The 12,559-nt window shown below is 36.1% G+C and overlaps 2 protein-coding genes across 2 annotated transcripts; one reads left to right on the top strand and one right to left on the bottom strand.

Annotated features, from left to right (window-relative positions):
• The first annotated feature begins 6,298 nt into the window (after window positions 1-6,298).
• LOC129253022 (geranylgeranyl transferase type-2 subunit alpha) lies at window positions 6,299-8,212 on the top strand. The gene is made up of 2 exons (XM_054891235.1): window positions 6,299-7,919; window positions 7,979-8,212. The coding sequence occupies exon 1, from the start codon at window positions 6,397-6,399 to the stop codon at window positions 7,870-7,872; it is 1,476 nt and encodes a 491-aa protein (XP_054747210.1). The 5' UTR covers window positions 6,299-6,396; the 3' UTR covers window positions 7,873-7,919; window positions 7,979-8,212.
• On the bottom strand, window positions 7,925-11,184 carry LOC129253023 (uncharacterized). The gene is made up of 3 exons (XM_054891236.1): window positions 9,894-11,184; window positions 9,660-9,836; window positions 7,925-8,095 (listed from the first exon to the last, which is right to left on the bottom strand). The coding sequence occupies exons 1-2, from the start codon at window positions 11,097-11,099 to the stop codon at window positions 9,729-9,731; spliced, it is 1,314 nt and encodes a 437-aa protein (XP_054747211.1). The 5' UTR covers window positions 11,100-11,184; the 3' UTR covers window positions 7,925-8,095; window positions 9,660-9,728.
• Window positions 11,185-12,559: the final 1,375 nt, after the last annotated feature.

Raw genomic sequence — 12,559 nt, forward strand, 5'->3', positions numbered from 1 at the left:
GTTCCATACATAATTGAGCCATACTAACATGATCATAGTAAAGAGAAATGACAATAATTTCCTAAAAAAATGATATTTTATTTAAAATCAACACCGGCCCTCGAAACTTAACCACCCTTTATCTTGAAAAACTTTCAATAGATAGAAGCATCACAGGACTGAGATTTTGGCTAAACTTTACGATATATTTGGATGAGGACTGAGGGGGAGGAGGCGTGTTATCGCCCACCACGCCCAATAAAAAGCGCAACGTCACACCATTAAACCGATGAAAGTCCCAACCTCCTAGGGTCCCTATAGAACCCCCAGGAAAAGCTTAAAAATTAGGTTTTATTATTATTATTGATTGGCTGTTTGTGCACTGCGACCTGAAGAGATCTATTGTGCAGCCATGTAGCCTACTACTGTTGGTTTAATTTCTACCAGGAGGTTTGGATCTATAGCCCCATTTCCCAGGTAGTTTAGTCTGCGTCGTGCCACTGCTGGGCAATCGCATAGGACATGCTCTGCTGTTTCTTGTGCCTCTTTGCAGAGTCTACAGGGATCGTTTTCTATCACAGCTATCTTTTTCATGTGATAATTAAGTTTACAGTGCCCGGTTAGTGGTTCAGTGTAAAGTTTTATGTCCTTTCCGCTTAGGTTAAGGATTGCTTCCGCCTTTATCCGTTCTGTATCTATGAGTCTTTTCGATTGCCGCATGCCCTATTGGGCTTTCAAGTAATCGATTAGGCCTCGTTGTTCCTACTCACGCAAAAAAGCACTTTTGAAATTTTTTTTACCGCGCAGGAAGGTTCAGCACCTATGAAGGGAATGTTTGCCCCCTTTTTCGCTAAAGTGTAAGCAATTTCATTCCCTTCGTGCCCCTTATGTGCCCTCGGAACCCACATCAAGGCAACAAAGTTTCTAGAGTTTCAGATTTTAGAGTGGTGAGGATTTTAAAACATTCCCAGACCAGCCTTGATTGGACTGAGAAGCTACCCAGCGATTTTAGAACTGCTTGACTGTCGGAGAGATTGTTAATATTGGCATCGCGCGTGCCTCTCTGTAGACATTCTCTCACACACAGCTCTAAGGCGTGGACCTCCGCCTGGAAAATGGAGGTGGTTTTCCCCATTGCAATTGCTTTTTTGAAACGTGGTCCGACAATTCCAGACCCGGCACTACCGTCGTCCATTTTGGACCCATCAGTAAACCACACCTGAGAATATTTCATTGTTGTTGTTGTAGTAGCATAAACATTCCCTATATTTACATACGGGGAATGCTCCTGGAGTGACAGTCCTTGGCCGGATATAAAACCGGGTCGTTTCAGAAACGTAGAACCAACTGTAGTGGGAACGTTTCATTGAATATTTCCTTGCTTCTCCACGCTGCGCGGTCACTAATGACCACTTTGAATTTCTTAGAGAAGTCCATTCCTTCCCATCTTGTCGTGAACTGTCAGGCACGGAGAGTGCAGGATTGAACCCAGAATCCTTACATGTCCTGTAGATTGCCTTCTTTGAGATGGAATAGAATAGGAAGCCTTAGAGCTGCATTGATTGCCGTCCCTTTGGCAGAAGATATAGTGGAATAAGTCCAGTGACCATTCCTAAAGCCGCTGTGGAGCAGGTTCGCATTGCTCCCGTTGCGCTCAGATAGACTATTCTGTTTACCCTCTTAAGTGTTATCTGAGTATTATTTTGGTCTACTTTTGGCCACCATATCAGAGAGGCATAGGTGATCATTGGCACTATTATTGTGGATTGTTAATTTAATCGAGCATAAAGATAGCGAGCGGGGAAATGGCGAATAGAAGAGGCCTAGATTCGCCTTGAGTGTTTGCTTTGCTGAAAATATCAAATACAGCTGAACGAGTCACCCAAAAGTGTGGCCAAATGCATAAGCAGCACTGGCAAATTAGCAAGGCCGCAAACCAATGGCAGCGACTAATAGGAATGTGACAATAGTTACTTCGCGTCCGTTGCGGCAAAGCATTTGTCTGACGTGACAAGTAAACCGTACTGTGGTGTCGCAACGAAAGTATTGCCGCATATAAGCAAAAAAACAAAGATGTTATTGTCGTGACAGCAAATTTTATATTTCGTTGTGTATAAACAGATTTTTGTTGTATATTGTAAAATTAACACTTATTGAAGCGAAAGAAGGGTTTAATAGAATTTATGGTAGTCGTGAACGTTGAGTCCGACCGGGATGAACATTCATTATTCAAGACTATTTGGTTAAGCCTTTCAAGCTTTTCAAAAGATAAGCGTGCATTTGAATTGACGAAATTCATTTAAATTCCATTTATTTTCTGCATTTAATATGATAGAATAAAAAACACTTTCATTTTCGCGCGCACGCGCAGTACGGCAAAAGTAGAAAGTTGCTAGTTTTCGTGCGTTCCGGCATGGAGTATGGCACGTATGTGGCACCTTCGACCCAAATACACACAATCTATAATAGTTTGCTGCCAGTCACATTTGAGGTAGTAACGGACGGAACGGATCCATTGTGACGGGTATATAATGCCAGGGTGATCCCTCAAAATGCAGTAAAGGCAATTTTTTTTTTTTTAAACAGGACATAATAGAATAGAAAAGGAATAATAAGGTAAAATAAACACAAACCAGATAAAACGAAATTAAATTAAGGGGGAACGCCACTGTGGAAATTCAAAAAAATCGATTTTCGTTTTGCAGAAATTGTTAGTATAACTACTCAAGAAAATGTGGTAAAAATTTTAAAGCGGTGCTTTATTACAAATGCGTTTTTCTCGAAACGATTTTTTTTGATACGGTGGCAACGATTTCTCAAAAACTAATGAACCAATTTTAATTTTCTTTTTTTCAAAATTTTTGTTATCGAATTGGCTATCGTTGTACGTGGCTGATTTTCAAAATTTTGAAAATAACTATTTTTTTGAGCCTGTTGAAAAAATGGTGAAAAACACACATCGAAATTCAAATCATCACCATTTTGTCAAAAAAAAAATCGGCTACGTACAATGATAGCCACTATTGTGTAGACTAAAAAAATTGTTGGTTTTTTTGATTTCAGATGATTATTCATTGCTGTATCGCTGCCACCAGATGACGTCATATTTTTTAACTCGTTACGTTTATTTACATAAATTTGTCAATTTTCAATATTTTTTAATAAAAAATGACATCAACATAGTTTAATACATATATAATAAATTGCCTTTTGTCCGATCCTCGAATAATCATTCCTACTTACAAACAAAAATTCCGAAAAATCTACTATTTTTTGGCCCCCCACAGTGGCGTTCCCCCTCAATAAAGTTACGCAAAAACTTAACACAAAACAAAAAAATATTCAGAACTAGTTTTCAAAAATGTATATTTTTTTATACATATATAGAAAAAAAAATGTAACAATTCACGTTTAAAACAATAATAGGTTTTAATTAAAAATTTAAAAAAGAAGACATCCACTGTGCGTATATCTAGCCGGCACAATTTACACTAGCCGCCTTCGATTCTCCATGCGTTAGCGAGTGTCGAGTAGATGAAGTACCTAGAATAAATAAACATACAAGCACTGGAAAAGAACTGCCAAAAATTACCTTTGTTTGAAAGCACTTAATGAGTATTTGCAATGAAACTAGCCTAATATCAGAAAATGGAGATAGCAGCTTTGAATATTATGAATCAAATAAATTTCTTGAGGTTGTAAAAACACTCGCTAGTGGCGAATATTGTTGGATAATCTCGTTAGTGCTTTCTCATACAAATTTGTTGTCAAGCACGTAGAGCCCAAACTTAGCGAGCACAGAAGTGGCAAATCGAGGATGTATATTATTATACTATGGAAAATCCTAGAACGTCAAGGCGAATCGAATACAGATACGGGGTGTCTTTCCAAAAGAAATACTTTATTTTTCGCGATTTTGACGAGTCTGATTTTAAGCACTTTAATAATGTACAACAAACAAGCAAAAGGAAGAGATATTACATGTTTATGAAAATTCAATGAATGGCTTGGAAATATTGTGACATTTAAAAAAAAAATAAACTAATGAAAACGAAATACCACAAGGCAAATTGTGAAAATTAGTATTAAACCTCCAAATGCGGTTTTTTGCGTTTATATGCGAAAGACGCTGCCCAAGAAAGTGTGTGAAGGTGTGTATAATTTCTTGTGTTTGGTTATTTCTTGTGCTTCCGCCAACTGTCAACCTGCACAAATAAATAATTCCCCTTCGTTTTGTTTGTCTATACTCAATTCGCCTGATGACACGGCGAATTCGGAATTTTCTATTTTATCATTCTTGCTAGAACTTGATTATTTGTACCAATAGCAATGTATTAGCATGTACGCGAACACAACTAATTCTATCGAGAATTACAAACAGTATCGATGTTATCGAGTTTTTCGATTAAGTTCGATCATTGCGAATATTTTACAAAGATACCGATTGTAGATGCACGAAAACTTCACATCAGCCGTGTTTGGTTTGCAAATTTTTAAACCTAATTTATAAAATTTTCGTCAAAAATAAATAAGATAGAAAAAGCTTTAGAAGCGGTAAATTGTATGACATTTTGTGATTTAGAAAGCCTTTTAAATCTATTTTAACTCTACGAATGAGAAAAGAATATACAAATCAATGCACAAGCGTAAATTAATTTGTTAAAATGGAAAATAAATTAACTTAAAGTACGTTCACATATGCCGTAATTAGCAATAAGTCCACGAAATTAAGTTATTAGCTCTTATAAAATCGAGATTAATAAATAATTATTAATTATTTGATCAACCCTGATACACAAGGTTCAATAAATTAAATTTTCTTTTTAATTAAAATTTTTTCAATATACTTCAATATGCTTTCACAATACATAATAAAATTGACAATCAGCTGTCAATACTGTTTTGAAAGATTGTGTTTCAAAGAAGTTGCTAATAATTAATATTTAAACAAACTAAAATCTCCGAAATATTCCACCAAAGCAATACCTATGAATAAACTTTTATTAGAGTTGTGTCTACAGGGCTGTTTTCTCTGCCGGCGTCCATTTCATTTAGTTCTTACTTTGACGTTTCTCTTTACATTCTAAAAATAATTATCGATAACACAGGGTTGTATGTAAATAAGTTGGTAATAACCTAGAGTTATTTTATAATCTCAGACTTCGGGAGAGAAATCTTGTATGGGTAATCTCGCTTTTTAATTACGCTTCGGGAATTAAGCCCGAAAAAGTAGATAAACTACTTATATGTGAACGTATTATTACAGTTACTTACGAATACTAAGGCGAACTTATTAAAGGTGGTGTTGGTAAATCAGCTGATTTTTTTGACGTGATAACGTCTTATAATTCGATTTAACAGGCTGCACGCACGAAAAAATGTGTCGTTACCTTGCTCATTGCCGTTACCTTGCTTATTAGTGTTACCTTGAATGAACTGCAAGCGAAAGCGCGGAGCGAACGACAAAGCAAACAAAGCAAACGAACGGCAACGTTCGACATCTTGCTCTCTCCTACTTAAGTGAGCGTATATGTGTATGTATATGCGCATATGTACATATATAAATTCACGTATTTGTATCTGCATATGCCTTGTTATTGATTATTATTAATTTGATTTACTTGAAGAATTTAAAATAAAACCAAGTTTGTTAATAATACCTGTTGTTTTATTATTATTATTATTTTTTGACGTGATAACGTCTTATAATTCTATGTAACCGGCTGCACGCACCAAAAAATGCGTCGTTATCTTGCTCATGCGTCGTTACCTTGCTTGAACAGCATGTTATGTTATGTTATGATATGTTATGTTATGTTATGTTATGTTATGTTATGTTATGTTATGTTATGTTATGTTATGTTATGTTAAAGTATATTATGTTATGTTAATGTTAACTCATTCTCTATATCCATACAAAATATCTATCAAACAAATAAAATTAAAATTTTCTTTTGAAAAATGCAACCATTCAATCAGTATTTTCTTATGACGTTATGACGTTAAACTATCGTCAGTAAACCGGCTTTACAGACAACCACTTTTTTTTCTTTCACTGTGTCCATGTGGCTGTTAGCACAGAATAAAACAAGGCGAATTATTTTTTTCTTTTCTTGTTTTTTTTTTCAATGCTTTGCCGTGACAAACAAACTTATATAACATTGTACCTTGTCGAATACTCTCATACTATTACGCTAACAATATGCGTGAGCAAATCAAACAATCGATACAATTCACAATCGAAACGTTCAATTTTTGTAAAGATTTCACATTGAAGGGTACATGCCATTTTCCAACACTGTTCTGCATTTGACAGCTATCAGGTGTTCAGTTTGTGGGAGATTCCGACAATTTGTTTCCAAGTGAGTCAGTTAATTATTCAGTTGTTCTAATTTGCTATTTTTCTATTAAGTAAACATGCATGGAAGGCTTAAAGTACGTACCACCGAGGAGGAGCGTGAGCGCAAGAAAAAGGAGCAGGCATTAAAAGTCAAAGCCTACCGTGCTGCAATGGCCAAAATCCAAGATAAACGTCGCCGAAACGTACTGGATGACGAAATGTTGACACTCACATCACAAATATTACTCAGAAATCCTGATGTGACGACATTGTGGAACATCAGACGCGAATGCGTCGAGAAAAAGGCCGGCGCGCTTGACGATGTTGTACAACAACAAGCAATTTACGACACCGAATTAGCCTTTAGCGAGCAATGCTTATTAGTTAATCCCAAATCATACAATGGTTGGCATCATCGATGCTGGACATTGGAGCATAGTCCGAATGCTAATTGGGAGCGTGAAGTGCAGCTGTGTAGTAAATATTTGAAAATGGATGAACGAAATTTTCATACCTGGGACTACCGCCGGTACGTAGCGGAAAAGGCAAACATATCGAAACAGAATGAACTCGATTTTTGCACTGAGAAAATCAAAGCAAATTTTTCCAACTATTCCTCATGGCATCATCGCAGTTTATTGTTGCCCCAATTGTTTCCTTATGAAGGAGATTCTCAACCCAAACGCGCCATGAGCGAGTCGAAATTGAAGGAAGAACTAGAAATGGTGCTTACAGCTGCCTTTACAGATCCAAATGATAGTAGTGCGTGGTTTTACCAACGTTGGTTATTGGGCTACTCTAGACAAGAATTAGACGTATGCGCTTTCCGCTATGACGCCAACCGCGCTGTGCTAGCTTTCACTAATCCTATCACTTTGAATGATGCGCATGTAGCGATTACCGATTCCAAAGAAAACATAATCAAGTTTCCAAAATGGAAATCTGCCAGCGGTGCTGAAGCAGACACTACGTGGGTGTCTTGCCAACCTGACGTTACACCTTTTTTAATGGCAGATATTTCTGAACAGTACTTTTTGGAAATCAACATTCCCGATATCAATGCTAAGAAATTTTGTTTAAAAACTTACAATAAAAGTGTTTACTATTTTAATTCACCAAATCGAGCTGTAGCTTTTACGGGGAGTGTTTTGGCTGAACTACGATCACAATTAGAATCCTGCGAAAGTTTGCTAGAATATGAACCAGATAGCAAATGGACGCTGTTAACCTCGGCACTATTGATGCGTGCCATTGATCCCCAAGAATATCATACAAAATCACTGGAAAATCTTGAAAAACTGCAAAAAGTTGATGCACTTCGCAATAACTACTACAGCGATATGGCTTCGAAATGGATATTGGAGAAGCGTCTTTCAGATTGGGCGGCCTCGGATGATATACCCAAGGCAATTGACTTGCGCCATGAAACACATCTAAACGCGCTCTTTTATTCGCAGTACTTGAGTATTGCAGACGCCATTCTGCTGCCAGAGAATTTGAACCATTACAGTGAGCGAAAGCTGTTGCAGGGCTTCGAAGCACTTAAATTATAAAATTCATATACATTTTATATGAGTAGAAGCGATCAGAAAAAAGCATTGTAAATATGACTTATCAATCTCATACATTACGTATTAACGGAGCTTTATTTTATTTCAGTAAATGATTATAGCATAATTTCAAATTTTGTTGCAGTCGATGGATGCCTCATAATAATTAAGAAAATGCGCAACGGATGCTGCTACCCGAGGTTTACGCACACGTATTTTGTTGCTTCTGCAAGTGAAAAGTAAAAAAAAAAACATTTATCTAATATTATTATGTCAGCTTAGTTAAATATAAATAATTAGCGTAAATTAAAAAACAAGAAATAAACTAAAATGTATTGAAAAATATTGTTTTTTAGTTGTGAATTTAACTGATTATGCTGATGCGGCCGCCGTAGCCGAATCGTTTGGTGCGTGACTAGCATTCGAAATTCAGAGAGAACATAAGTTCGATCGAATCTCGGTGAAAGACCAAAATGAAGAAACACATTTTTCTAATAGCGGCCGCCCCTCGGCAAGCAATGGCAAACCACCGAGTGTATTTCTGCCATGAAAAAGCTTCTCATAAAAATATCTGCAGTTCGGAGTCGGCTTGAAACTGGAACAACATCTAGACGCACACCACAAATAGGGTGTATGCCCCAATTATATATCGCACCCTAAATACAAAAGGGTCACAACTCAAAGTACTAAGATTTTCAGGAGAGACGAAAAACGTTTTATGTAAAAATTATTGTAATATTTAAAGAAAATATTGTTCCATCATGAAAATATACAACATTGAAGAAGGTTCTACTATATTTTTTTCAGTTTTATATTATGTTTGCGAAAATAAAACAAAATTTTGATTTATGACTCTTTAACTGAAATTTTTTCGATTAACTAGTGATATTATCTTAAGTTGTGCCTTTTTAACTGATAAAATTTTATAAGTTTCCTAACCTAATTGAACTCACTTTTCACAACTAAAGAGGCACAATGCAAAATAATATACCACGAAAAGTATCACTTTTTACAGTTATAGAGGCAGAACTCAAAATAAAACTCTTTATGTGTAATAAAAGTAATCAGCTGTTCTTGAGCCCATTAACGCAACTCAAAATAATGCTCTTTAGTTGATCGTGCAAAAGCAACACACTTGACATAAAAATAGACATAACTGTATTTTTGCAGTTAAAGAAGATAGTTATGTGAACGAAATATTTGCAGCAGTTAGAAATGTGTACTCTGAATTAATTTATGCAAAAAACTCAGTTTTGGAAAATTTTGAGTTGTGACCCTTTTGTATTTAGGGTGCGATATATTAGGGCGGGTCGATTTAAAAATCGCTCATTGCTCTGTGAAAATCGTATTCTAGGGATCAAAATAAGAAACTTTGCCGAAGGATACATACCTCTAAAACGCATTCTAATGTCCCCCAATTTGGGTCGAACGAAAAATCCCACTTTGGCCCATTTAGAGTGCTCCAATCGAATCCAAATGTATGACCGACCCCCACTATCTTTCGACGGCCGATCCACCCATGCCAGTGGCACACCCCCTGGAACTCCCCTGAGGGGTTCCCCATACAATCATTTCAAAATATCTCCATTTTAGAGGTATGGTTCCTTCGACAAAGTTTCTTATTTTGATCCCTAGAATATGATTTTCACAGAGCAATGGACGATTTTTTTGCCTCCCCACAAATCGACCCGGCCTAATATATATATACATATATATGCTGATAGATTAGAAAAAGTAAACTAAAAGAATTAACGAATGCCACTGTAGCTGTGCAGGCTCTTCAAACGCACCTTTACTGCGTAGACGCGCAATTCGATGCAATCTCGCTTTGCGGGATTCTGCTCTTTATCCACGAAATTTCATTTAAATAGTATTGTCATCGAATCATCCAATTTACTAGCAACATGCGGCTCTTTCGTACATTTCAGCATATCCTGTGGTTGGTTTCCCCAATGTACTTCTAAATCCTGTAAGTGGGTAGTGAAAGAGTTAGACTATTTTTATGATGAGGCAAGGAAACTTACGTTTTGCTCCGAGTACCAATTCAATGTTAATGGCTTTTCACGCCTTCTTAAAGTTTCTTTCAGAAAATCTTCGTATAGAATAATGTATGGCGTGTGGCACTTTTCGAAACTGAGTACGTCTAAGTGTTTAGAATTTGACAAAATTGTCAGCACCTCCTCGGAAAATTCTGCATAGCAATAGAGAAAATAAAGCTCTCTAAGATCTCGATATCTGCAGGGCACACCAAACACGTCCAGTCTGATACTGACATGTATAAATTTGAGTATTTTCACGCTTTTCAAAAAAGTGTTCTTTTCTGGGACCATAATTTTACAAAGCAGATCATAGCTTACGTTGGACATCTCTATTTCATATGGATTATGTGGCACGAGCGATTGTATATTTCTAAAGAACTTGTCAACTGTCTTCTTACCCAAAATGTGACCTTTTAATACTAAGACCTTAAGGTTTTGAAACGAAACTGTGTTGTTACGATCAGAAAAGCATAGCCAGTCTAATTCACTACAATTTAAAGTTATATGCTCGATTTTACTTAAGTGTGGACTTTCCAACGCATTTAAACGCGAATGTCTTAAAGTGTTTGGCTTAAAAATATCTAAAGTTAAAGATTTCAAATGCAGCGCTACAAGTACGCGTCGAAAATCTTTAACACTAAAGTTACGACAGTAGGTCAGCGTCAAATTCTCTAAATGGCGGAACAGCACTATTGTCGCACTGGCACAAAGGCCATGCGGCGAAAAGGTTCGCAAATTCGGGAACATGGAAGTGAGCGCTGCGTTATCTGCGGCTTTCATGTAATGGTCCGTGGTCACATGGGCTTCGGTCACACATGTAAAGCAATAGGATTTAAGCGCTTCAAAATATGTAACAGGCAGGGAATACAAATGAAGCTGCTTAACCGTAAGATGTATGGATTTAATAATATAATCAAAATCCTCCAGGTTCATGCACTCGCGTTTTTTTGAAAAAGTGATTTCCCATTTCGTCACTTTGAACGGTAACAGACAGTTTCCCACAAACTCCTTATACGCAGAGGACACTTTAGAGAGATTTAAAAGGTCTTGATACGATAACCAATCGCATATTACGATCCAGCAATCGTCATTCAAGTCTAAAAAACTTTTTCTTGGAGTTTCATGCAGGTCCTCGTCGTACAAAATTCGTTCTCGCGTTTCTTTATTAGGCAATTCCTTATCTATCTCCATTTATGTTAAATATGCATTTAGGTCGCAGTGGAGTATGAAATATATTTGTGTGAAATGCAACCGCAACTGTAAATAAAGAGTAAGTTTATGTTCCATGCATGGTGAAAAGATTTTTAAAGTTGTACTACTTAGCAGACCGTTATCATAGATAACATAGATAATAAGTGCCTATTTACACATGGAGACATCTGGAAGGGAGACACTGGATCAGTGGCGGATCCAGGATTTCATAAAGGGGGGGCTGTCCGGGGTATTTTAGAAGGGTGTTTTTATTAAAAATCAATTTCGGGAATAAAATATGGCATTATTCGCGCTGCATGTCGTGACTAGCCGATGAAAAAACTAATAGCTCTAGATATCTTGTAAAAAAAATTCTAAAAATAGTAAAGGACTTTGATTCAAAATTACAAGAATAATTGGCGGTTTTTATACATCGTGGGACACCTTCATAAATAATTACGCCTATTTAAGATACAATATATTATAACATGTGTTGGAGCCAACTTGCAATTCAACCATGTATAGTTTAAGTACGAAAAAAATATCAACCCTGTTTGTAACTTCTTTACTTCTTCTTCTTGTATTAATGCTTACTGTGACTCAATTCACTCCAATAAAGTTCTTCAAACGAAACGGTCGTGTTTATATATAATATTATATATTTAATTGCGCTTTTCTCTAACAACATGTGTTGCTATATAACGGCAAGAAAGTTACCATGAAAGAGCCGTTGCAGCTTTTCCTTATCGTAACGGCGACACCCTGTGTACTGTTAACTCGAAATTTTAAATAGCGCGCCAACGAAATCGCGATGACGGCGCCGAGTGATTTTTCCCTAAGTTTTTTTGGTGAATAACTAGGCTATCTTTAAACATGCATGAACATGCTTCTATTCTTTTGTTTCTTTCAACGAGCAGAATACATTGTGACAAGTAGTTAATGTGATTGTTAATACGCCTCCTAACATGAAGAGAACATTATTTTCTTATTTCGAGCGCCTTGATCCAGAATCAGAACCAAAAATAAAAAAAAAGGAAAAACAGGTAAAGTTAAAAATTTGTATCCAAGAACAGTCAGTGTACAGTTGGTGCTCAAATTAATAGAATCACTATGAAAAATTCAAGTTTCAGCCATTTAACTGATAATAATCAAAGAATAGTATATTTTTAATATGTTGTTTATTAAATTTCTATAATACGACAAAAACAATATTCAAACCAGTCTTTTATTAAAAAAATATCAAAAAACAAAAATCAAAAAATCAATATTTTGCGTGAGCACCTCGTGCAGCAATTAAAACCGGAATCCTTTTGGGTATGCTTTCAACGCATTTTAAGGGGTTAGGTGGGTTACAGAGGTTCAAAAAAAGGGTATTTTTACTATTTTTTTTTTAATATATACAATCATATATTTTATTTAAACAATTCAGCATTTCAAAGATACATATTTAAACAGTATTT

Source organism: Anastrepha obliqua, chromosome 1, assembly GCF_027943255.1.
Source record: "Anastrepha obliqua isolate idAnaObli1 chromosome 1, idAnaObli1_1.0, whole genome shotgun sequence".
NCBI classification, from domain to species: domain Eukaryota; kingdom Metazoa; phylum Arthropoda; class Insecta; order Diptera; family Tephritidae; genus Anastrepha; species Anastrepha obliqua.

Bases quoted from the DNA above. Each gene is read 5' to 3' on its own strand.
- LOC129253022 (XM_054891235.1), top strand. From the start codon at position 6,397: ATGCATGGAAGGCTTAAAGTACGTACCACCGAGGAGGAGCGTGAGCGC.
- LOC129253023 (XM_054891236.1), bottom strand. From the start codon at position 11,099: ATGGAGATAGATAAGGAATTGCCTAATAAAGAAACGCGAGAACGAATT. The intron at 9,837-9,893 runs GTAAGTTTCCTT...ACCCACTTACAG, and splicing joins ATTGGTACTCGGAGCAAAAC to GATTTAGAAGTACATTGGGG.